Source organism: Bombyx mori, chromosome 22, assembly GCF_030269925.1.
Source record: "Bombyx mori chromosome 22, ASM3026992v2".
In the NCBI taxonomy this organism is placed as follows: domain Eukaryota; kingdom Metazoa; phylum Arthropoda; class Insecta; order Lepidoptera; family Bombycidae; genus Bombyx; species Bombyx mori.
In genome coordinates, this window is record NC_085128.1 from 4,736,928 (window position 1) to 4,762,015 (window position 25,088).

The 25,088-nt window shown below is 39.9% G+C and overlaps 2 protein-coding genes across 3 annotated transcripts; one reads left to right on the plus strand and one right to left on the minus strand.

Moving 5' to 3' along the window:
- Window positions 1–461: 461 nt before the first annotated feature.
- Window positions 462–4,294, minus strand: LOC101745587 (uncharacterized). Of its 2 annotated transcripts, none has more exons than XM_062674874.1 (2): window positions 2,712–4,294; window positions 462–2,494 (listed from the first exon to the last, which is right to left on the minus strand). In XM_062674874.1, the coding sequence occupies exon 2, from the start codon at window positions 2,436–2,438 to the stop codon at window positions 507–509; it is 1,932 nt and encodes a 643-aa protein (XP_062530858.1). In that variant the 5' UTR covers window positions 2,439–2,494; window positions 2,712–4,294; the 3' UTR covers window positions 462–506. Both variants share the same exon structure in this region, with proteins under 2 accessions (XP_062530858.1, XP_037874976.1).
- A 567-nt stretch (window positions 4,295–4,861) lies between these two features.
- LOC110386208 (uncharacterized) lies at window positions 4,862–24,345 on the plus strand. Its single transcript, XM_038019050.2, has 8 exons — window positions 4,862–4,985; window positions 10,244–10,281; window positions 10,955–11,007; window positions 12,189–12,272; window positions 12,927–13,078; window positions 13,438–13,565; window positions 23,447–23,626; window positions 24,110–24,345. Exons 1-8 carry the CDS (start codon window positions 4,943–4,945, stop codon window positions 24,248–24,250), a joined length of 819 nt encoding a protein of 272 aa, XP_037874978.1. The 5' UTR covers window positions 4,862–4,942; the 3' UTR covers window positions 24,251–24,345.
- Window positions 24,346–25,088: the final 743 nt, after the last annotated feature.

Genomic DNA, 25,088 nt, shown 5'->3' on the forward strand with positions numbered 1-25,088 from the left:
ACAAAATGAAAAAGGTGATGCCTTGATTGATTCACCAAGAATAACCCCATGTAAGGACTCTTTTCTGAAGAAATGTTTTTGCTCATTTCATAAAACCAAAAATATACCTTTAGGTGATGTCAGTGACTCAGAACAATGCCCTTATTATAAAAACCTTAAATTGAATCGGAATACACATGCAGGTGATCCTGAAATTAGAGCTTTACCTAAATCTAATCATGTCTTCCTTGGTTCGAGTCTTAAGAGGTGTTTTTGTACATTAAACTTACAGCAAAGTAAATATTAAAAATATTTTTGAGTCAAAACATGATCTAACTTGACTTATATATAATTTCAAGAAAGTTGTCCACTACCACTCTAATTTAATTCAATGCCTACCTAAGTACTCAATCTTGTGAATTTAGTACGTTTTAGCAGTTAAATAAAGTTTGTTTCTTATATTGTCTCAATAAAACCTAAAAAACTTTTTATGATTTATTAATTTCAACTAACAATCTTACATTACACTAATGTGTGCACAAAATACAACAACAAATAGCACGACATCCTTCAAAGCAAACTATACAGGGCGTCCACACCATAAACGCTAGCAAAAACAACAAAATGTCCGTAAATTTGTGCATAAATGAAAGCAAGCCCAAACATTGAGGGTAAAAAACAGGGCAAACGTGATAAAACCATAAACAAGGCGTTTTTCTTAGGGTATGCAATAACATATGCTTACAATTTTTCAATGCGGCTTTATCTCTTTGCATAATTCTCATTTTCCTTTGTTTGTTTTCCAGTTCAATTTTCCTTTTCTCTTTTTTAGTTTTTCCTTTGTAGGCAAAAGCTTGATAAATAGCTGTATCTTGTAAAGTATCTGACAATATTGTCATTTTATCAGACCCACCTAAGCTCTTCATAATTTTCAATTTTTTTATTCGCCACGCATCTTCAAAGGCCTTTTTAACCCTCTCATATGTACCTATAGGATCTCTCAGTCTTTGTTGAACATACCTGTAGCTTCCCTTTGGGTCACTTATGACCTTAAAAATTATAAACCCAACATGCTTTAAAATACTTGCTGCACACTTTAGTAGTCCCAGAAAGAAATCAGCAAGACAACTTGTTTCGTCTAATTCCTCTTTGCCCTTATTTATGGCTTCTAACTGTTTCTTTTCAAGCAAAAATGACTTTTCTCTCTTTTTTCTTTCAGCCTTTTCTTTCTTTTTAGTTTCTTTTTGGAAAGTCTTTTCTTCTTTTAGAAACTCTTTTCGTCGTTTTCTGGCCGACTTGTTATCTTGTTTATTTTTGCGTCCTTTCAATTTCTTTTTTTGTTTAGATTTTAGTTTTGATGATCGCTTAATTATTCGACCTTTATTCTTCTTAGATCTGACTTTAATCATACCACACTCACAGATATGATGACATAGACATTGATGATCCTTATTTATATCACCAAATTCTTTCGGACCATAGGGATTTTGTTCAATTCCTGTTTTTAATCCGACTTTTTTAATATTTTTATTTGTGATACCATTTGTAATGCGTCTCCTCTTTTGTTGCCTTTTGATTCTGAAATTAGAAAGCGAGTGACAAAGAAACCTTTTGCAAATTGCCATTCTCGACGAAGATTCGAGCTCGCATGGGCATTGCTTAATTTCATCATTTGAGTAGTTGTTTTTCATTGATAGGTTATCCGATTCGTTAAAGTTCACTCCGTTTTTAACTGATGAACAAGACAGATAATTTCGAAATCTTGAATTAGTTGATATATCTTTTTCACAATGCAGTGTATTTTTTGCGCAAATGCAACAATTGTATAGTGTTTCGTTTCTATTAGCAATTAGAGAAGGTATACGGATAACTTTTCTTCTGTGGAAATTATGTTGTCGGCGGTTTTCATTTTGAAAAATAATGTCTTTTAAAAGTCCTTTTTCAGATAAGTTACATCGGTAAATCCCATTCGAGTTTCGTTTACATCTTTTATCTCGACAATAACATTGGTTTTGAAGATCCTGATTTGAGTTGTGTATTGCAAGTTTATTTCTTTTTTCCCTTTTAAAATAAAACCCGGGGTTTTCCCTTTTACGTTTTTGATGTCTTAGTGAAGGCTTAGATGTTATTTGAGAACAAATACAAGACATTTTTAGTTTAATTTTACTGAGACCGTGAAGATTTTTATTTTCCGAATTTGATTTCACTGTATTAATTTTTGATTTTATGCTTTGAGCTTTTGTTTTAAATATACCTGTTTTAGTATCAAGCGATTTACATGTCTCTTCTGAACAATGTTCTACCTCAGGTATAATTTGTCTTTGAGTACATTTACATATGTAGTTCTGATTTGCATTAGCAGAACTACGACAAATGCCAGAATTGCATGGGTCTAATTTCTTATCATTAATAATGTCACCAATTTTATTTTGAAGTTCTGCCGAATTTAAAATGCACATTCTGTCTGAATCCAATTCTAAATCAAACAGTGGTAAATCGTTTTGTTTAGCAGAATCTGAAACACAGTTAAAATTTCTCTTACATGTTAAATCTGTGCACAAACTCGTTTTATCTGGATTACATTTGCAGTTAAAATTGGTTCTTTTTGATTTTATAGCTTTTTTACATAGTCCTGATGAGCAGGACGCTTTTAGCTTGTAATTTCTTTTTTTACTTTTATGGGACGGGCAGACACAAATATTTGGGTTTGCCAACTTTCCGTAGGACGATACCTTATTTTTTACATCTTCTGGGTTCATAACGCACATCCCCACGGTATTCACTTTGATCTCTAATACAGGTTCACCTGTTTGATCATTCTCATGTCGCCTTGTAGGATTTGTAGCTTTTTCACCAAACTTAATCTTTTTGGATTTCCCTGTATCAGATTGTTGGAAAATACAACAAATACGTTTCAATCCCGTTGATAGTAAACTATCGTTTTTACGGATTTTAATGGTTTTTTTTGAATTCTTCTTTTCTGGAAGTGTATTGAAACATTCTTTGTTTTCGCAAGCATTTTCTTTCTTCGTGTCGGCATTGAATTTGGGGCGATTTGAAAAAACAAATTGCTGATTTTTTAATTTTGATATTTCTTCCTTTCTTTTATCTAAATTCCTTTGTTTTAATTTCGAGTATTTGCGGTGTAACGAGTAAAGTTTTTCCTTAATTTTGTTTAAAGTAGTAGAGCTTGACATTGATTGTTCGCAGTTAGTATCATCGCACAATACTTTATTGCCTTTTGGGCTATCTCTTTCCATATACAAATTGCTGTTGCGAATTTCACTGGGAGCTTCGTTTTTGCGATTTTTGTACTTAATGGTGCTTTCTTCATAAAAAGTGTTATTTTTTGTTTGTTCCCCAATTGTTTTATGTTTATTGGATGTAGTTTTTCCATCCAGAGCTTCAGTTTTCGCAACCTGTTTAATTTCGTTCACTGATCTTTTAGAATTTAACTTTTTATACTTATTATTTCTTAGACGTTTTAGGATATTTTTTTTCGCTTTAGGCTTTATTTCAAATTTTAATGTTTCGTTAAAATCAGAAACATCGCGGGTTGTGCTTTTAAAACGTTTTCTTTTATTTTTCTTTTTATCTTTTTCGAAAACCCCGTCTTTCATCCTTAGCTTACGTGGGCATTTAGTAACATCACAGTGAGGATCGCAACTAGGTATTTTATTGACAATATCGTTGCTGATTTTACTATATAAATTAGCGAAAGGTTGATTTTCCGTAGATTTTTGAATAGGTTTCATTTTGTCGTTTGGAGCGTTCTTACGTGAATTTTTGTTTTGTCCTCGATCAGTAGCTAAAACTTTTGTTAGCGAGCTAGGCTTTGTTACATTTTTATCATCTATCGTATTCTTAGCAATAGGAGACCTAAATATAACTTTCTTTTGCTTTTGTGGACGATCTCCAGCCATTCCGTAGTTCGTTATAATTTCTTTCTCCAGCTTTCGACGTTTATTATTTTGTAAGCTGTTTTTATCTTTCTGATTTACAGCTGCAACGGATACTGACGAAGTCTCATACGGTGGAGGAGTTATGGCGGCATCCTTATGAGTTTTATCTCTCTTTCTAAGATTAAAGCGCGTCAGATTCGGTGTGTAGAAAACCTGAGTAATATTACTTTCTTGCGGTACGACTTCCGAGAAAGTCATGGCTGCTGTTTATTATTAATTATTTAAAAGAAAGCTTTTTTTCATATTTGTTCATACTTTTGAACTTGATGCAAATACTAGAATTTTTATAGTTGTTTTAACAAACATTTTTCTTTTATTAAAATCACGATTAAGTATCTTTTGACAATTATTGTCAGCTGTATGTCTAGTGTGGCGTTGTTATTGTTCTGTTGCCTTCGTATTCTCTTTGGTCAGAAGCATAGAAATTTACTACATCTTTTCGCATTCTAGTTTTTGGAAAATTATATGAACATGCCTGATGAGACGGTGGCGTTAACATGTGACAAGCCAGCAGGCAGCGCTACGTAAACTAAATTAGATTTCGAGAAATGAAACCTTAAAACAGGATTATACATAAGCTTTTTAAGTTTAAAATATGTCCTCCGATTGATTGAATGCATTTCTATCATATAAAGTGAAAAGCATTTCTATAATTAAAAATACCAACTGGTTTTTTTTTGACATACCTAACTCTATTGTTGGATCTCGATAACGCATCTGTAATTCTATATACTTCTGTTCTATATACTTGTATTGTGTGCTTTGATAAAGTAAAGATGTTCGTAATTTTAGAAAAAATAAAATTTTATATGTAAGAGCAAATTTGATTTTCACTATAATATAATTAAACCTTTGGTATGCCAGTATTTCCTTATAATTTATTTGTGAAACATTAACGTTGACGTGAACGGTTTCCCTGTTGTTCATATTTGTATTTAGTAGAATTTCTTCCTCAACGTTGCTCAGATTATAACAAACACCATTTGCCATTTGTTCGTAAAATGTTACTGAGCTTGCTACTGTTTCTGGGTTCCGCTACTTTCGGTAAGTTTCCATATTAACCTTCTATTCGTATCTTTGTATGTAGATCTGAGTACCAAAATACAAATTTAAGAAAAACGCGTTATACTTGTGAACAAGGTTCTTACGTAATAAATATGATAACAATCATCGGGAAAAGTTTGTTTTATGTAATTTTTTAAGACAAAGACTAAGGTTTTGGAAAGCCTTGCTTTAGTTTTTAAATGAACACAAAAAAGTTTTTTACTGGTGGTAGGAACTCTTGTGAGTCCGCACGGGTAGGTACCACCGCCCCGCCTATTTCTGCCGTGAAGCAGTAATGCGTTTCGGTTTGAAGGGTGGGGCAGCCGTTGTAACTATACTGAGACCTTAGAACTTATATCTCAAGGTGTGTGGCGCATTTACGTGGTAGATGTCTGTGGGTTCCAGTAACCACGTAACACCAGGTGGGCTGTGAGCTCATCCACACATCTAGGCAATAAAAATAAATAAAAAAAAGCAGCAAACGTAATGAAATTACATAAGAAAATGATGAATAGTAGGTAAATAGGATATGAAACAAAAATTCAGTTACCAACTTGTTATAACTATAGACCAGGGTCGATAACACTACTTTACAAGGTTTTTTACCCAGAGATGAAACTAATATGTATCGGTAGAGTTATAAGCCCTTACTTAAAAACAGAAGCTGGAAAAAAATTAGGACGTCCAATTTTGTAAATATTGATTATATTTATTTTTTATCATTTTTATACATTTATCTCAAAAACAAATAAAAAATGGGTCGTGTTACTTCTTCTTTTATACTGATTCATATCAGTTTCCCTTATTATAGACCAACAGTAATTCGCTAACATATTTTTATCCCAAAACCCTTGGTATCTTTCCTCGAAAAACTTCAAATCCTGGTGAAAACGTTTGCCATGCTCATCACTCACGCTTCCCAGGTTCTCAGGAAAAAAGTCCAGATGAGAATGTAAAAAATGAATTTTTAACGACATATTCACTCCCGTTCTTTGGTAATTTCTCAGTAAATTGGAAATAATTTCTGCTTAATTGTTTCCTATTCAGATTTATTGTTTCCTAAGAAAGTTTTCACTAATGCTTTAAATGAATACCAAGCATATTTTTCGACATCGGATAAGTTACCATCAAAATTTTCATCCTATAATATTTTTCTTATTTGGGGACAAACAAAGATTCCTTCTTTGAGTTTTGCATCAGATAAACTAGGTAAAATGGTTTTTAAATACTTTAAAGCTTGTCCATCTTTGTCAAGTGCTTTGACAAAGTTTTTCATTAATCCCAGTTTGATGTAATAGCTGTAAGCTGGGTAATGATGGATTAGGAACTTTTTCAGAATGTAGCACAGGTTTTGTGACTAATGCAACATCCCTGTAGTTTCAGTGAGGCAGAAGTAACAGTCAGTAGCATGATTTGTTGGTTCTCTCCATATCATTGGCATGCCGAATCGTAAATGTTTTCTTTTTCCTGCAGCCCAGTTCAATAATATATTTCTGCAATTTTCGCACACTACACCAGGAACCCATTTTTTAACAAGGTTTGTTACCGATTTGAAAGTAATGGAACTAGGCTCGTTTTACGTGATTCAGTGATTGGTCTCTTCTATTTTGACAAAATAATTTGACAACAAGCATAGCAAAAGTTATTGGGTATAATTTAGACTGCCTTGATGATATTTTAAAAGAAATAAAAATGTGTGAATAACACATAAACGCAATAAAAATGAACTATAAACTCGGACACGGCTAACAAAGTAGCTTACATTAGTGAATTCTGTTGAATGTGGCTATATCAAAAACTTGACGTGATACAATTATGAGACATATATTTTAGTAGTAAGGGGTAGAAAACACACCCAATATGAATTATCTTTGGGTAAAAGAAAAACTTTTCTTTTGTAAAGCAGTGTAATTTTTAAAACAAAAAATAATAATAGTAGGATGAAACCCATTAGAAAAGGAGGGGAATATTATAAAAATGTAAGGAAAAATAATTTACGGGTGATCTGAGGTCGGGAAGGGGATTTTTGTTTAAGGTTAAAAAACCGTTTTTCTCGATTTCCGGCAAAACTAAAAGTCCTATGGAAAAAAGTGAAATCGCAAAGTTGTAGGTAATAAAAAGATCTAAAACTTTTGTATATACACTTTTTTCACATAACCTCAAAATTTATGTAAAAAATTCAAAAAACCAAGTTTTTGGTTTTTTATTTTTATCTTTTTCAAAAAAAAATCTTTTTTCACGAAATTTGGTGAAAACTTACCTTTTTATGTCCGAAATACGCTGTAATTTATTTGATTACTGGTGGTAGGACCTCTTGTGAGTCCGCGCGGGTGGGTACCACCACCCTGCCTATTTCTGCCGTGAAGCAGTAATGCGTTTGGGTTTGAAGGGTGGGGCAGCCGTTGTAACTATACATGAGACCTTAGAACTTGTATCTCAAGGTGGGTTGCGCATTTACGTTGTGGATGTCTATGGGCTCCAGTAACCAGTTAATACCAGGTGGGCTGTGAGCTCGTCTACCCATTTAAGCAATAAAAAAAAAAAAGACTGGGTTCATACTGTTTTCGTCCCACTGCATAAAAAAGGCTCGACAAAAAGCTGCAGCAATTACCGTCAAATAGCGTTGATTCCACACGCATGCAAGATCTTGCTGCGTATAGTTAACGAACGCCTTAAATCGTACCTCTCTAGAGAAATTGTTCCTGAACAGGCCGGCTTTGTGAAGGGTAAAGGTACACGAGAACAAATATTAACCGTTCGACAGATCATCGAAAAATCCCGGGAATTCAACAAGCCTACGTACTTTGCTTTGTGGATTTCTCTAAGGCGTTTGATTCTGTGAAATGGCCAAAACTTTGGGAAACTCTTTTGGCCATGGGTACCCCCAAACAGTTGGTCCATCTGCTAAGGCGACTCTATAAGGAAGGAACAGCTTCAGTTAGAATAGATGACATTCTATCGCGTCACTTCCACCCTGGCGCAGGAGTTCGCCAAGGGTGTATTATATCACCGCTCCTGTTCAATATATATACGGAGCTTATAATGAGAATCGCCCTCGAAAACTGGTCGGATGGAATAACTATCGGAGGTCGGAAGATTTCAAATCTTCGTTATGCAGACGAAATCACGCATCGGTTAACGGAACGCGTCAGTCTTGATTTAGGACTTAAAATTAACTGCAACAAAACAAGTGTCATGATTGTCGACCGTGCTAATAATAACTCGCCAGAGGTCACAAAAATTGCGAACTGCGATGTCGTACAGTCATACATTTACTTAGGTGCACTGATATCGAACACTGGCGTGGTGCGTTGATGAAATCAAGCGGCGTATGACTATTTCGAGGTCAGCCATGGATAGGCTGAAGAAAATATGAGGGAATCGAAATATCACCAAAGCCACTAAAATCAGACTTGTAAGAGCGCTGGTCTTCCCAATTTTTTTTTATGCTGGCGTGACCTGGACATTGAGAGAAAGTGAGAAAAAGAGGATAGATGCTCTCGAAATGTGGTGCTGGAGAAGAATGCTGCAAATATCGTGGACGGAGTTCAGAACGAATCAGTCAATTCTACAGGAACTTGGCATCAAGCAGCGACTATCCTCCATCGTTCAGGGTCGTATTCTCACTTTCTTCGGGCATGTGTCGCGGCGGGGTGACGACTCAGTTGAGCGCCTTGTGGTGCAGGGCATGATAGAGGATACAAGAGGCAGATCACCGTTACGATGGACCGAACAAATAAAGGCAGCTCTAAGCGGTCCCGTTAACGAGTGCACAAGAAGGGACGCGGTACGCGAGGAATGGCGACGTCTGGTGAAGCGCACCACCACCCGAAGTGATGACCACGACCACTCTGCCAAGAGCGCATGCGACTGAAAAAAAGACATCTACAATATTTGGAGAAAATTGTACTTGAAAACTAACTTTTGGCCGTTTTTCATGTATATTTCATATATTTCAAATACCTTTGATGGGCTAAAATTTTTCGTAGTTCACTCAGGTATATAAGTTGTCTAAAAATAGTTATAAATAGGCAACATCGCATATAATTTAAAGAAGATTCGACAATTTTCTCCAAATATTGTAGATGTCTTATTACTAACTTTTTGAAAAAAGCTGATATTTTGACGGGTGAATTTTCGATTGAAAATTAGGGTGCTTTTTCGATATTAATTCAAAATAAGGTGAAAAAATAAATATTTCTAATCAAATAAATTACAGCGTATTTGGGACATAAAAAGGTAAGTTTTCACCAAACGTAAAAAAAAAGGTTTTTTTTTTAAAAAGAAAAATAAAAAACCCGAAACTTGGTTTTTTGAATTTTTCACATAAATTATGAGGTTATGTGAAAAAAGTGTAAATACAAAAGTGTTAGATCTTTTTATACCTACAGCTTTGCGATTTGACTTTTTTCCATAGGACTTTTAGTTTTGCCGGAAATCGAGAAAAACCGTTTGTTACCATTAACCCCCCCCCCCATCCCCTTTCCGACCTCCGATCGCCCGTAAATTATTTTTCCTTCCATTTTTATAATATTATCCTCCTATTTTTTTTTCACTTTTCTTTATTTTTAAAAACCTGGTCTACTAAGTGAGCGAATGAACTCATGGTTTTCGTCTTGCGATGTTATGGAGTCCAATAGAGAACATACATACCTACATAAAAGTGTGCTATGTTTCTATGGGGCGCGGGATGGATGACAATGTATTAAGCTCTGCGTCGACCCTGTCCGGCCGTCTCAATGGCCCCGATTGGGCTTCGGCGCGGTCCGGATTCGCGATTTAGTTTTAGTCGAGGTTCAACTTCCACATACCCCACTAGACGCGCGCGTGGGGATCCGGTGATTTTCTCTTGTGAAGAAATAAGTTACTTAAAAACGAATATTGCCAACTCATCAGCAATTCCAACTAATAATAATTAACTAATTTGTTACTGGTGGTAGGACCTCTTGTAGGTCCGCGCGAATAGATACCACCACCCTGCCTATTTCTGCCGTGAAGCAGTAATGCGTTTCGGTTTGAAGGGTGTGGCAGCCGTTGTAACTATACTGAGACCTTAGAACTTATATCTCAAGGTGGGTGGCGCATTTACGTTATAGATGTCTATGGACTTCAATTACGCACAAAACTAGGTGGACTGTGAGCTCGTCTACCCATCTAAGTAATAAAGAAAAATAATAATAATAATATTGAAAATGTCCCAATAATTTAATTATTATAAAAGGTAAAAGCTTATAATGTATTGTATCATTCGTTTCCAGGTCTATGCCAAGATCCTATTATTTGTGCGGCAGACAATGTAAGTGTTAAGGGTAAAATGAAATACAATTTTGGAATGCAAAGCTTTCTCGACATTTAATGATAATCGTAAGCAAAAAATGAAGACCTCAGTTCTAGAGAGTTACTTATGCATCTGAAATTCATTCATTCACAGAACTCACTAGTGCGAGAAAAACTTAATAATAACTACAATCAGAGGTAGGGGGGGTTCTTTACTACAACTAAATGCAGCGTGGGAAGCCTCCCACGAGGTGGACCGGTGACATTCTTATTGCGAGTTTTTTAACGTTCTCGTAAAAGTTAACTGTATGGAGTTGGAACGTTTGCCGCTAAGGGCGCTGTTCCAACTGCATGCAAACAGTTAATTTTTACGCACAAACGGATGATAGGGAACCGGAGTTGGAATTTATCTTCCGGTTGATTTCCGCATAGATTAGTAGGTAGGCAGCGGCTTGGCTCTGCCCCTGGCATTGCTCAAGTCCATGGGCGACGGTAACCACTCACCATCAGGTGGGCCGTATGCTCGTCTGCCAAACAAAGGCAATTTAAGCATCCCTTGTATTTAAAAGTTAGACACAATAGGAGCTCATAAATACTACTTAGAATATGACTGAGCAAACAAAACAAGTAAACTATAGGTATATATAAATTAATGTATTATTTTACTTAATGACTCAGTTTTCTTTTTTCAGGAAATAAACAAAAATCTTGATAAATGCGTCAAAGAATTGATACCTGCAGTGCTGTAAGTAATAATTTAACTGCTTAGACATTAACCAGAAAGTCCAGTGAATAAAGTAGGGGTCAAATCGCTATATGAATATATTACTTCTATGCGTGTGCATGTAACATAACTCCTCCTAAATAGCTGGACCAATATTTATGATTTTTTTATGTGAATTATGTGGATTCGAATGCGAGAATGCTTTAGATACAATTCCGTCCACAAAAAATGTTTTTTTTTATTATTATTTTATAAAAAAAATCGTATATACAATACATGTATACAGGACTTCTGGCTGTTTCGCTAATAAATAACTATTACTAAACGAAAAATCCCTTTGCACACGCACTAAAAACCACGCACTTAACACCAGTTGGGCTGTGAGCTCGTCAACCCATATATGCAATAAAAAAACATTACAAAATCAAAAATATATTTCGTAATTTGTAATATGTTTCTTTGTTCGTGGTATGCGTTTTCGTCGAGTTAATCGAATTAAATGAAGACTAGGAAAAATGTATGCCACAAATAAAATAACTCTAAATTTCGAAAAAGCGCGAATAAAAAAAATGTGATTCACATCTGCTATATAATTTTGAAGCCTTACTGTGCTCTAAAATGTAGGTAGCTACCAGTGAAAGTATTTTGAAAAGCTTAAATTACTGCTATCCAGCTATCCAAAAAATTCATAAACACTATAAGAAAAAAATCATCGCCTAGCGGTAGTTGATGTTTTCGGTTTCATCTCGTGTTTATTATTTTCCTTTACATTAGTTCCGAGGTGTTGAGAGCTTAACGATTTCAATGAAAACCGATTGAAATTGATTGATTACGTAGACGGCTGATCGAGCCCTTGACGTACCTGTCAAGTGCAACCGCCACAACCCACCACGCCACCACCGTAAGACATGAGGTCGAAATCTTCTTTGTAATGTATTACAGATGCCCCATCTTTCAAACTGGAACCCATGATTGCTTCACGTCAGAAATTAGCAGGGTAGTCGTACGAACCATTGCGGGCTCACAAGACGACAACAACACCAGTAATGTTTAGTACTTGCCCCCACAAATACTAAAAAGAAACTGGTTTTGTACCGATTTGAGGTTTTCAAATATTCATCTCTTCTGAGAATTCAACACGCGGAAGCCTCATGCACCCAATCCAGCAATGGCTAATATTGAATTTTTCTGTTTGCCCACAGAACAACGGAAAAGGCTTTAAGCTGTTCTACAGATGCCGGACACAAGCCAAGCCCAATGCCAACGCCAAGTAATAATAATAATACGTAAGTATTGAAATTTTTTTCTTTTTTTTTCCTGCCTAAGCTGAGAGCCTTGAGATGCTATTTCAACGTAACCTTAACTAATAGGTGAGCTCACTGGGCTCAAAGCTGACGACGTTGCTAACACGAACCCTAGCAAGAGCCATGCTTCGCAGAATCTACCACCGAATCGGAAACGCGACCCACTGAGAAGATCCGGCGAGAAACTCAATGGGCTGTGTCTGAGTGTTAATTTACTCGTCGGGCCCTTCGTCGCAAGCGACGGGTTCGACGAGACCGATTACCGGTGCTTGAGGTACCTAAAAGCACTGTTAGTGGATCGGGAGGATCCGAAATGATGTGTTTTGGGCGACGTCGACTGTTTTCCATTCTGTCCGCAGGATCGGGAATGGAGTAACCGGCGGCCACGATGAGAGGGCTCTCGAGGCGTGCCGCTTTATCGAAGTGTGAACTTTCGTGGTGGCATAAAATATATAGACAATTTGAATTCAAATCTAAACTACAGCTAAATACATGCGTGTGTATTAATGACAGTAGCATACAAAAAATCGTCGATTTTTTTACTAATCGAATTATTAAAATTCAATAGTTGATTTTTTCTTTAATGCCACTATAGAAAGATGATGAAGATAAACTAGAAGATCTTTTTATTTTCAGAATATGTAGTACTATTGAACATCTGAATCATACAGGCGAACATCATAAAGCAAACTCCACAATATGTTCATTCGCTAAGCATAAAAAAAATGAAAACCTAGATGCATTTGTGGATTATATAAAATTCGTTTTAAGTCCCGAAAAAATCTGCGGTGAGTTTTAATCTATATGTTTAACAAAATCAAACCTTCCATGTATTATGTCAGCAAAGTTTCTGAGATTTTTTACAGGCTTACACCATTACTCTTTTTTTACCCACGATTATCTAACTGTTTGTAAATGGATGGATTGCGTGAAAGACGATATGTGTAATAGAGGAGTATGGAAGGATAAAACATGTTGCGCTGAGTCCAGATGACTGGGAGAAGGGCAGGATAATGACAATTACCTACTTGGCTTGGTTTCTGCAACCCATGATACCTATGTGTTAGGCCTTGGAGTTTCTCTTGCTCAAAACTGTTAAAATGATTATAGAACTGCTTAAAAACTCACATCCGTTCAACTCTTTCAGAATTTCATAAAATATCGAAAAATTGTATTGAAAGTGCAAAGAAGGATATCGAGATTTGTGCACATGATTCTAACAACAGTACAAAAAAACCTTCTGAAGAGGTGCATCTTAGAAATACAATATTTACGGTAAGTAAATTTTACAATTATATTATTATCTAAACTATGATCGAATGCTCGTAACGTTACTATCCAGCTGTTCTCGGTAATTTAATTTGTATAGAATTTTTTTAACAAGTGGATTTTCTAATACTTTGGCCTAGAATATTTAATTTCGCTTTACGCCTGTCTTTTAAAATATTATAACCGATTAAGCTCGGCTGCGATTGGTGGGTATTATCTTTATATATAAAAATGAATTGCTTTTCGTTAGTCTCGCTAAAACTCGAGAACGGCTGGACCGATTTGGCTAATTTTGGTCTTAAATTATTTGTGGAAGTCCAGAGAAGGTTCAAAAGGTAGATAAATATGAAAATTCCCGGAATTAAGTAACAATAACAATTTTGTTTTCCCTTTCACGTGTCCCCCGTCAGACGGACTCCTTTTGTTTGTTTTAAGTTTATTTTATACAAAAGATTAGATCTTTTATTTGTCGATTGAGGCATTACGAAGTCTGCCGGGTCAGCTAGTAATATATAAATAAAACGACTTTTCCGTATTCCGTTTGTATATTTAAGATGATGATATATTTTTTGACGATGATGATATATTTACTGGTGGTAGAACCTTTTGTGAGTCCGCGCCGGTAGGTACCACCACCCTGCCTATTTCTGCCGTGAAGCAGTAATGCGTTTCGGTTTGAAGGGTAGAGCAGCCATTGTAACTATACTTGAGACCTTAGAACTTATATCTCAAGGTGGGTGGCGCATTTACGTTGTAGATGGCTATGGGCTCCAGTAACCACTTAACACCAGGTGGGCTGTGAGCTCGTCCACCCATCTATATTGTAAGCCCGTGCGAGTCTATTATCATGCCGTCTTGCTTATTTTTGCCATGATGTGTTTCGGTTTGAAGGATGGGGCAGCCGTTGTGATCTTAATTATATATAACTTATATTTAGAATTCATGTCTCAAGGTAGGTAGCGGTGTTTACGTTATTAATATCTATGGTCTCTGGTGACCATTTAACACCAAGTGGGAAGTGGGCTCGTCCACCCACCTTGGCAATAGACTAAGTGTACCGTGGGCTTGTTTATCTATTCATGCTATTAAATAAGAACTAGATGATGACCGATGACCGATTTTTTTGATAACGCCATCTTGTTGTGTCTTTAAAGCGATTAGTTTCCCTCAATTAAGAAAAATAGTATTATTATTCGCCAATAGATGTCGGGAAGAGTTGATTATTGAAAACACGAATAAAACAACATTTTCTGAAAATAAATCGTAGCTGGATCGATTAATCGCCCCCGAAATCCCCTTTGTACAAAATTTTATGAAAATCGTTGGAGTCGTTTCCGAGATTCAGATTATAACTAGTCAGGTCATAAGTATTGTCACACAGTAAAAACTTTTCTTTTAGAATGCTGGCCACAAAAAAGTTTATTGAATTCGAATCTCGAATTGTTCATGAAAATAAAAATGTATACTTTTAGAATTTTACTCATTTTTAAATATGGAGTGGACGCTTAAAGAAGACCGTGTTGCAGTTTTTTTTTTTTTTTTTTTTTTTTTTTTATGATTGAAAGTTTACTGGTGGCCCGAAGGCCTTCCCAGTTTCACCAGGACAGGTGGGCGAGCAAAGGCTCAGCCAAGAAGGGCGGGATTTGCTAACAACTGCCCGAGCGCCTCCGAAGGAGACCTAACAACTCAAGAGCAATTGTTTCGCGAATGAATCTACTACCGAATCGGAATCGCGACCCGCTGAGAAGATCCGGCGAGAAACTCAGCGGGCTGATGCATGGGTTAGGTTGCACGTCGACCTCTTTGTCGAGTTCGACGAGTACGGTTACCGGGGTCCCTAAGCCTGCTCCTAGTATTAGAGCTGAAGGCATCTAATGCAAAGGTTATTGGATCTGATGGATCCGTAAGGACGTGTCTAGGGCGTCGACGGTGACTGGCTCCTGCATGATCAGGATTCGGGGAGTAGTCAGCGGCGGAAACGATAAGGCGATTATCATGACGCATAGCCTTATCGAAGTATCGTTCCGACGCTGACTTCATGTATTTCCGAATTGATTCGAGGCCCAGGTCGTCGTGTAGGTCAACGTTCCTCACGAACCACGGAGCCCCGACAGCTAACCTGCAAAAGCGGGATTGTAGGGATTGGAGGGTGTCTATGTGTGTGCGGGCCGCGTGAGCGAACACCACACTCGCGTAAGTCATGACGGGCCTTATGCAAGTTTTGTAAAGTGTCACCTTGTTCCGAAGGGACATTTTACTCCGCTTACAGATCATGGGGTAGAGTCTACCGAGAGTAAACGCAGCACGGTCACGGACTGATTTTATATGCGGGCGGAATGTCATCGATGCATCCAGGGTAACGCCCAGGTACTTGACCTTCCTAGCCCAGGGTATGGGTTGTCTAAAGAGAGTAATCGGGGGTGTCAGATTCCTCCTCCTAATCCGGGAGGAAATCCGTGTGGAGCTTCCCCTCTGAAAGAGCACCGCAGTACTTTTCGCTGGGTTGATGTCTATGCGCCATTTTCGGAACCACTGTCCTAGGGCTAGGGCTGCGCTCTGAAGCTTCTTCGCGATTAGGGACTTATTTCTACTAGAATAGTAAACAGTCGTGTCGTCTGCGAATAAAGCTAAATGGGTCGGCGGCGACCGGGGAATATCGTTGACGAATAAGCTAAATAGGAGGGGTGAGAGGACAGAGCCTTGCGGGACTCCAGCTGTGAGAGGTCGTGGGGAGGAGCGGGTTCCCTCGACTCGATATCGAAAAGAGCGGTTCGACAAGAAGTCCCGTATGATGAGCACGAGACTATCCGGCACGCCCATGTTGAATAGTTTGAAAATCAAACCATTGTGCCAGACTTTGTCGAACGCTTTTGCGACGTCGAAGAAGAGAGCTCCCGTGTATAACGGTTTTGGTCGATTAAGCCCCACAAGAATGTGCTCCGTGAGGCGGTGCACCTGTTGAACGCATGAGTGATTTGGACGGAATCCGAATTGTTCATCGATGAGAATGCCCTTGGATGAGACGAAGTCTCTGAGGCGTTTGTAGAGCAGACGCTCATACAGTTTGCCTAGAGACATGAGGAGGCTAATCGGGCGGTAGCTCGTCGGATGATTTTTTGGTTTACCGGGTTTATGTATGCCGATAACGTCCGCTTCTTTCCACACCGCGGGAAAGATACAGTTCGCCATAGCGGCATTGAAAATAGATGCCAACATCACGATGAGTTGGACGGGTAGAAGTTTAATAACGCGGTTAGATATACCGTCGGAACCGGGAGCCTTGCGAGGACGTAGGTCTTTGATCAAGTCTTTAACTTCCATCGGGGTGACGGGTGGTAACGCATCCGAGGGTGGCAGTGAGGCTCTGCGTTCTACCTCACTGTCTACTAATTCTACATGAACAGGGTCCACGGATTGAGTGCTGGGCGTGCACTGGGTTTGCAATGTATCGGCCAGCAGCTCTGCTTTTTCATCATCATCGAACGCCGCGAGTCGGCCTGAGGGGCCTAGGAGGGGAGGCATAGTTACTACCGTATCCGATTTGAGAGTACGAGCTAAGCGGTAGTAAGACCTTTGGGAGGGCGCGAGTCTTTCTAAGAAATCAGACCATCTAGCATCTCGGACTTCGGCGATGTGAGACTTTACGTCGCGTTGTAGGGCACGCATTCGAATACGATTATCCACGGTAGGATACCTATCGTAGGCGCGGATCGAGGCGTTCTTAGCTCTAAGGAGTTCCCTAATATCGTCGGGCAATTTGAAGCGGTGAAGGAAGTCCTCCGCTACAACTTGCTTCGATGACCTATCTAATGTCGAGGTGATGTGTGACGTTAAGATGTCTATGGCTTCAGCGGTATCCTGAGGAGACGGGGTAGAGTCCGGGCTAAACGGGAGCGATGGTGGATCAGATTCAGCCAGGCTAATGCCCAGCGTGTGCCAATCCACCACAGTCCTCGTGACGGGAACGGAATCGGGAGCGCGACCGAGCTTCATAACGACGGGACGGTGGTCTGAATCTAACTCTGAAAATACTTCGATCGAGTGTAAGCGCAGAGTCACGTTTTTTAATAACGCTATGTCGAGTATATCCGGGCGATGCGCGATGTTTAGCGGGTAGTGAGTCGGGGTTAGCGGAGCGACGATATCGAAGGCGAGATCATCGACTAACGCGTCAAGCCGCCTGCCATTCGGGGTTGTGGTGTGTGAGTTCCACCTGACGTGTTTACAATTTAGGTCGCCCGCCAGAATGACAGAGCTTCCCATGCCGAGCAGCGCCTCGATATCACTGCTTAGAACGATCTTATCCGGTGGAAGATAAACGGACGCGATAACGATCGGCGCGTGTCCAGTCAGTGAGATTCGGCATACTGATGCTTCGATGTTAGAAAGCGCGGGGGGGTCGAGTGGGACGCAGTGCAAGGCTCGTCTATAGTAAATGACGGTACCACCACCACGTGCAGTGAGCCTGTCGTTCCTAACCATGTTATAGTTCGCGATTTTAGGGTCGCGGCGCGCGGGCTTAAGCAGGGTCTCCTGCACCAAAAATATGTCAATTTGATGGTCACGCAAAAAATCACAAACCTGATCACGTTGATTTGCGAGACCGTAAGCGTTAAAAAATCCTATCGTTACGGATAGGGGCTTTATTCTACTTATATACGCCATTGATTACCGGCGGAGTGAGGGGAGGACGTACGTATTTAACGACGCGTATACGTCAGCGTATTCTTGTACAACGGCGATGAAGTGTTGTGCAGTGGAGGCGGCGCGAATGGCGTCACCCAAAGCATTAACACGCTCAAAGTTGATCGACTGAAAAAAGTCGATCGCTAGAGCGAGATTGTCGGACGCGGTCGGAGTGCTGGTCGGGGGGGAGGTACGAATCACGGGGGAGGGACGTATCGCGGGGGCGGGACGAATCGCGGGGGAGGGAGCTACAGCCGTGTTCGTGTACGGCAACGGTTTAGCCCAGGCCGAGCCGCTGGGCACCGGCGCCGGCACGAAGGCAGGCTTAGCCTTCGGCACAGAGGGTGCCGTGGCTTTGATGTCAGGGCCGGAAGCTCGGAGGCGGTTTTGGCGCGCGACGCGACGATTTATTTTAGGGGCTCGGGGGCATCCACGGTAATTCGCGGGGTGACCCTGTGTTTGGCACAGGACGCAGCTAGGTGGTTCCGTCGCGGTTTTTTGGTCGCGTGTGCAAAGAGTCGTGGCGTGATCGTCCAAACACTTGACGCATCGAGGGCGCGCGTGACAATTACGGGAAGAATGCCCGTACAACTGACAATTGTGGCACTGGCTCGGAGTGCCTTTTTTATGAGGGGTTTCCACGGTGATTCCGGAAAGCCTACAGACCGTTCGGACGTTAAAGATTTGCTTACCCTCGGGGGTAGACTGGAGGGTGACGAGAACCATATTGTATGGCTCCCTCCCGCGTCCTGTGTGCATGCGGTGCACGGAGTTTACGGGTAGGCCTTGTTCGAGTAGGTCGGCCTTTACGAGCTCGGCATCTAACTCCTTGGGGATGCCACGTATGACTGCACGGAGCTCACGCTCCTCCTGGAGCGTATACGTATGATAACTTATACGCTCCTTTCGGAGGTAGCTTGAGAGGGCCCTATGGTCGTCGGGTGTTGCTACTTTTATCTGTATCCCGTTCGCGAGGTTACGGGCACTGACAAAATTTATGTTCTTGGCCTGAAGGGCCAGGGAGACACGGTCCCAAGCAGCCTTCTCTTGAAAAATCAACGGAGGAGGGGCCTGATTTCTCGTTTGTGCCACCGGGCGCGGCGACGGCGTGGCACGGGGACAGGGAGCGACGGGGGTCGGAGGGCGGGGGCGCGACGCGTTCGCGGCTTTGCTTATTTTAGCGGCCGCGGAAGCTCGGGACTCCGCGGCGCGCTTCTTACCCTTTTGCACGAGGGTGAATCCATCTGTCAATGAGGCGGGAACGAGGTCAACCTCCATATCTGAGTCAGAGTCGGAGGACGAGGAGGAAGGCGCAGGAACGGCGGACGCGACGGAGGCCGCAGACGATCGCTGAGGTAGAACAGAAGCTGCCGCGGTAGACGCGGGAGTTTTTCGCGGGAGTATGGGGGACACGGGTGTGCTGGGCGCGACGGAGGCTGCGGTGTACGGCGCGGGAGTTTTGCGCGCGCTTGCAGGGGACGCGGGAACGGCAGGCGTGGCGGAAACGGCGGGCGCGGCGGGCACGGCAGAGCAGTTCACGGCGCGTTTAGCTTTGTAAGCTAAAAATTCTGATTCGAGGGCCGGGTATTTCTCGCTTAAGAATTCCGCGAGCAGTGTGTTGGTTGGAGAGAACTCCATTTCTTCGGACTGCCCAGGGGGGGCTGCCCCGGGACTTAAACACGCGCTCGCCTTGCGGCGAGGCCCCTGCGTCGGTAACACTAAATTGGCCGAAGCGATTCTAGGAATTTTAGAAATTTCAGTGAATAGAATAAATAGAATAGAATTAGAGTAAATAGAACCACTGCACAGTTCCCGGGCGGCAATGCCTTGCAATTAGGCGCAGGTACAAATTCCGAGAAACACTTGGGCCACAGATGTGCCACGAACAATGATCTATTATCACCGGTAGTCACTTCCGACAAAACACTTGGACGCCAGATGTGCCACGAACCGAGGTCGGGCAATCGAACGAACAATGAGCACGTCCACGCGCGTCGGTTGCTCAAATCGGAATATGCGTGTTGCAGTTATTGCGTTGCATCGTTGCGGTTACGCGCCAATTCAAATTTTTAACATACTGAAAAATTTGAATATAACCAAAAGATTCGTTTATCGTACCATCAAACGATACAATGAAGACTCTAGTGTAGATGACAGGTCAAGAAGTGGTCGCCCTCGGTCTGTTAGGACTCCAGCAGTGATAAAAGCTGTGAAGGCGCGAATTCAAAGAAATCCCAAACGTAAGCAGAAACTGTTGGCCCTTCAGATGGGTTTAAGCAGAACCACGGTGAAAAGGGTGTTAAATGAAGACTTAGGGCTTCGGGCTTATCGAAGAAAAACAGGACATCGTTTGAATGCTCGTCTAATGGACCTGAGCCTGAAGAGATGCCGCGCTTTGTTGAAGCGGTACGCGGGAAAAAAATATCTGGAAATTCTTTTTTCGGATGAAAAAATTTTTACCGTAGAAGAGAGCTACAACAAACAAAATGATAAGGTGTACGCACACAGTAGTGAAAAAGCGAGCAACCGTATTCCACGTGTCCAACGAGGTCATTTTCCATCCTCGCTCATGGTATGGTTGGGAGTTTCTTATTGGGGCTTAACAGAGGTACATTTTTGTGAGAAAGGTGTAAAAACGAATGCAGTTGTGTATCAAAATACAGTCCTGACGAACCTTGTGGAACCTGTTTCTCATACCATGTTCAATAACAGGCACTGGGTATTCCAACAAGATTCGGCGCCAGCTCATAGAGCGAAGAGCACACAAGACTGGCTGGCGGCGCGTGAAATCGACTTCATCCGGCACGAAGACTGGCCCTCCTCCAGTCCAGATTTGAATCCGTTAGATTACAAGATATGGCAACACTTGGAGGAAAAGGCGTGCTCAAAGCCTCATCCCAATTTGGAGTCACTCAAGACATCTTTGATTAAGGTAGCCGCCGATATTGACATGGACCTCGTTCGTGCTGCGATAGACAACTGACCGCGCAGATTGAAGGCCTGTATTCAAAATCACGGAGGTCATTTTGAATAAACTTTAGTGTCATAAGAATCTATGTTTTGTTAAGTTCATTTTGGTATATGAATGGTTACATAATGAATAAACTTGTTTCAATTATTTTACATTAAACATGTGACAGAATTTATGACCTGACTAGGTATATTAATATACAAGAATTGCTCGTTTAAAGGTATAATATAAGATAATAATGTTTGTTTTGTAGAACGGAATATAAATTTGTTGTACCAAGGCACGCGTTATGTGTCGTAATGTGTCGAAAAATCAAAGTGATGATAGCAGCTGTATAAGTCGTACCTGATTTATAAAATGTACTTGTTTATACAGTTGCTGTTACTGGCAATATTCTAAAATTGTTTGTTTTGTACGAAGCAAGCATCCAAGCTATCTGATACAACGGCCAGGTGAAGGTGCCAACCGTCTCCGACATTCTTTCGAGTCGTCCAGTCCGGGATAATCGTCAATTCGTCATCACTTGTTTTCAATTGTAACTATACAAAATAATTGGTAGTCTATAAAGTATTTCGGACGATAGTTCTACGTGCTAAGGTCAATAGCAGAACTATTCGAACTGCTAGTTCTGACCACACGGGAGAAGAGAGGTAATTATTATACTTAGTCTGGCCATAAATACTGTTACAATTAAAAATAAACAAAATATTACATTTGAATGTGGAATCTGTCATTTTTATATGATTGCTCATTGAGTCGACCGAATCGCTGTGATTGCATTACACAAAGTAGGTATGGAGCAAAATGCAATTTTTAAAATTCTCCATACGCTTGGTATTAGTAAAATGTTTGTGTACCGGTCTATTAAATAGGTGCAATGAGACCTCCCCTGTTTGTGACAGAAAAAGATCTGGCCGTCCACGTAGTGTTCGTACGAAAAAGGTGGTCAAAGCAGTAAGGGAAAAAAATTATCTCGGGAGATGAAGATAGCCCCTAGAACCATGTCGCGTATTTTAAAAGATGACTTAGGACTTACAGCCTATAAGAGACGTACTAGTCATTTCTTAACTGATAATTTAAAAGAGAATAGGGTAGTAAAATCGAAACAACTACTGAAGCGGTACGCAAAGGGAGGTCATAAAAAAAAATTGTTTACGGATGAGAAAACTTTTTCCAATTGAGCAACATTTTAACAAACAAAATGACCGTATTTGTGCTCAAAGCTCTAAGGAAGCTTCCGAATTAGTCGACAGAGTGCAATGTGGGCACTATCCGACTTCAGTGATGGTTTAGTGGGGTATTAGCTATGAAGGAGTGTGTAATACTTTTGTGAAAAAGGTATCAAAACATCGGCACAAGTGTATCAAGATACTATTCTTGAGAAGGTAGTGAAGTCCCTTAACAACACCATGTTCAATAATCAAGAATGGTCCTTCCAGCAAGACTCGGCGCCAGGTCATAAAGCTCGGTCTACGCAGTCTTGATTGGAAACGAACGTTTCGGACTTCATCAGAGCTGAAGACTGGCCGTCGTCTAGTCCCGATCTTAATCCACTGGATTATGATTTATGGTCAGTTTTAGAGAGTACGGCTTGCTCTAAACGCCATGATAATTTAGAGTCCCTAAAACGATCCGTACGATTGGCAGTGAAAATTTTTCCCATGGAAAGAGTGCGTGCTTCTATTGATAACTGGCCTCAACGTTTAATGGACTGTATTGCAGCCAATGGAGACCACTTCGAATAGGCTTTTTATACTTTAAATTGTTTTATATTTATGTATTAAACTAACACACTGTAAAAGTAATAAATGTTATTTGCAATAGATTTTTCTTTCCTTTGTCTCAGTATTTATGGCAAGACTAGGTAGGTAGTTATATCAGAAGCCAACGCTTGGGCCGATCGTGCCTCTCTATCGGTTGTTCCGTGCTCTCGCTTGCACGCTCAAGTTCAGGCGGAACGTGACACTTTTTCGTGCGTGCAGCCGGTGTTCATCGATTTAGAAGACGTTATCACGTCAAAAGTATTTCATATTTTTTACAATTGTATTCATGTCATCGTTTCAAAAGAAACTTTGTTTTCGGAATCATTTCTATTACATTCTATAAACATTTTTTAATTTAGCGGTAAACATAGCGAGCACACTATGACTTAATTTTGATTTAAATCAATGTTTCATATCGATTATGTAATCCGTCATAAGTGTTATAATCAAACCGTTTTTTTTTTCAGAAAGCATCATGTGTTGGAAAATATGGAATTTCAACAGTTCAAAATTGCGTCAAATCGAAATTATATCTAAAAGAATGCTCGAACGACACAATACAATATGTTGATAGCTTATTTAACCAAGCGCTAGTAATTTGTGAAAATGTCAGAAACATAAATACCAATTATCGTTTGGCAAATGATGTAAGCATAACTACATTATCCATAAACTCTTTCTTTCATTCTAAAATTAAAAACGCAGGGCTGAACTTACTTTATGGACGCATCACCTAGATAAATCCGAAATAAATTAAAAAGCCGGTGCATATCAAAAAAATTTATATATTTATGTAAAACCGAAAATGTTCTCGACGGCATAATAATACATAGGTATCCCAGTGTTTTTTTACTTATTCATTAATATTTCCAACGCGATTAGACTTCTCAAGCTTTTTCGATATCACAAGTTTGGTTACCATAGGACATTGCACAATATTTTTTTTAAATTACCTGCCTTTTTTTATCATAAACGTGGGTAAAATAAAATATTAGGGTAATTCGTTCATAATACAGTTCAATCTTATAAAATTAAAATGGCAATACAGACTCTTAAAAAAGTACTTTTCAGTTTTACGCATGAACGCCCAAGTTTGTCCGATTGGACTAATTCTGAGATTTGTTTTTCAGCCTTCACCAGTAGCGGAGCCCCTTGTGCTAAGTCTGACTATCAAGATTTTGTTAATAACAGCAACCGTTGTAATATTAATTGCTCTAGTTGTTTGTTTGATACGAAGGCATTGTAACAATCAAATTGCCAAAGGCGATTAAATATATTTGTATGAGTCTTGCGTTATGGATTATAAATTTAAATGACCTTCATCGTACTTTATTTTACGATTTCATTAAAGAACTGTTAAAATATTTACAGTAGTTTTATTGCAGCCACATTTAAAAAAATATGGCTATACGTGGCACACACATCAGCAAAGCATTAAGATAAAGTTATAATAATATCAAAGTTAATTATCTATCTTCTCCCTGAAGATTATTTTAACCATACTACGGAAATACAGAACGCTTCACTAATGGAAATAAATGAAAACTCCTTTGAGCAGTGATTTGAACTATAAGTACGCCGGAAGAATATTCCAATCGAACAAGCATCATAATTTTATTAGATTACGCTTGGCCGATCCCAGTGCTCCAGACGTTTGCCTTGCACCAGACGTTTAGGGGCCCCGGTAACTACTTAACACTTAGTGGGCCGAGGACAACGCATTTGCATCGCAGCTTATAGCCTATACCTATTTCTGTTTTCGTGTAAGACCGTTCATGTCCACCATATCCCCAAGAAGGTGACCGTTAGGACTAATCGACCTTTAGGCCTATTGCAATCACTTTCTTGCTTTGCAAGGTGATGGAGTAAATTACAAATATCCGACCTCTTGGACATCATAGGGATCGCTAACTGATAATTATAATGGTCTTGATGACCTTGCATGTGATTGCGTTGTTCTTCCCGTGCTGAAAAAGCGTATTTCACTGGGTTGGTGTGCAAGTTCGTGCTGTAAGAGTTTTTTTTACAATGGTTTCATGTGCTGCTAGAATGCTCAGCTTTTCTCTCCTTCTCTCTTTCGGTAAACCTCTTCTCTTTTTATTGACTGTG

Excerpts from the sequence above, each read along its gene's own strand:
- LOC101745587 (XM_062674874.1), bottom strand. The coding sequence starts at position 2,438 with ATGTGCATTTTAAATTCGGCAGAACTTCAAAATAAAATTGGTGACATT.
- LOC110386208 (XM_038019050.2), top strand. The coding sequence starts at position 4,943 with ATGTTACTGAGCTTGCTACTGTTTCTGGGTTCCGCTACTTTCG. Across the intron at positions 10,282-10,954 it reads TTATTTGTGCGGCAGACAAT|GAAATAAACAAAAATCTTGA; the intron begins GTAAGTGTTAAG and ends TTCTTTTTTCAG. Across the intron at positions 12,273-12,926 it reads CCAAGTAATAATAATAATAC|AATATGTAGTACTATTGAAC; the intron begins GTAAGTATTGAA and ends TTTTATTTTCAG.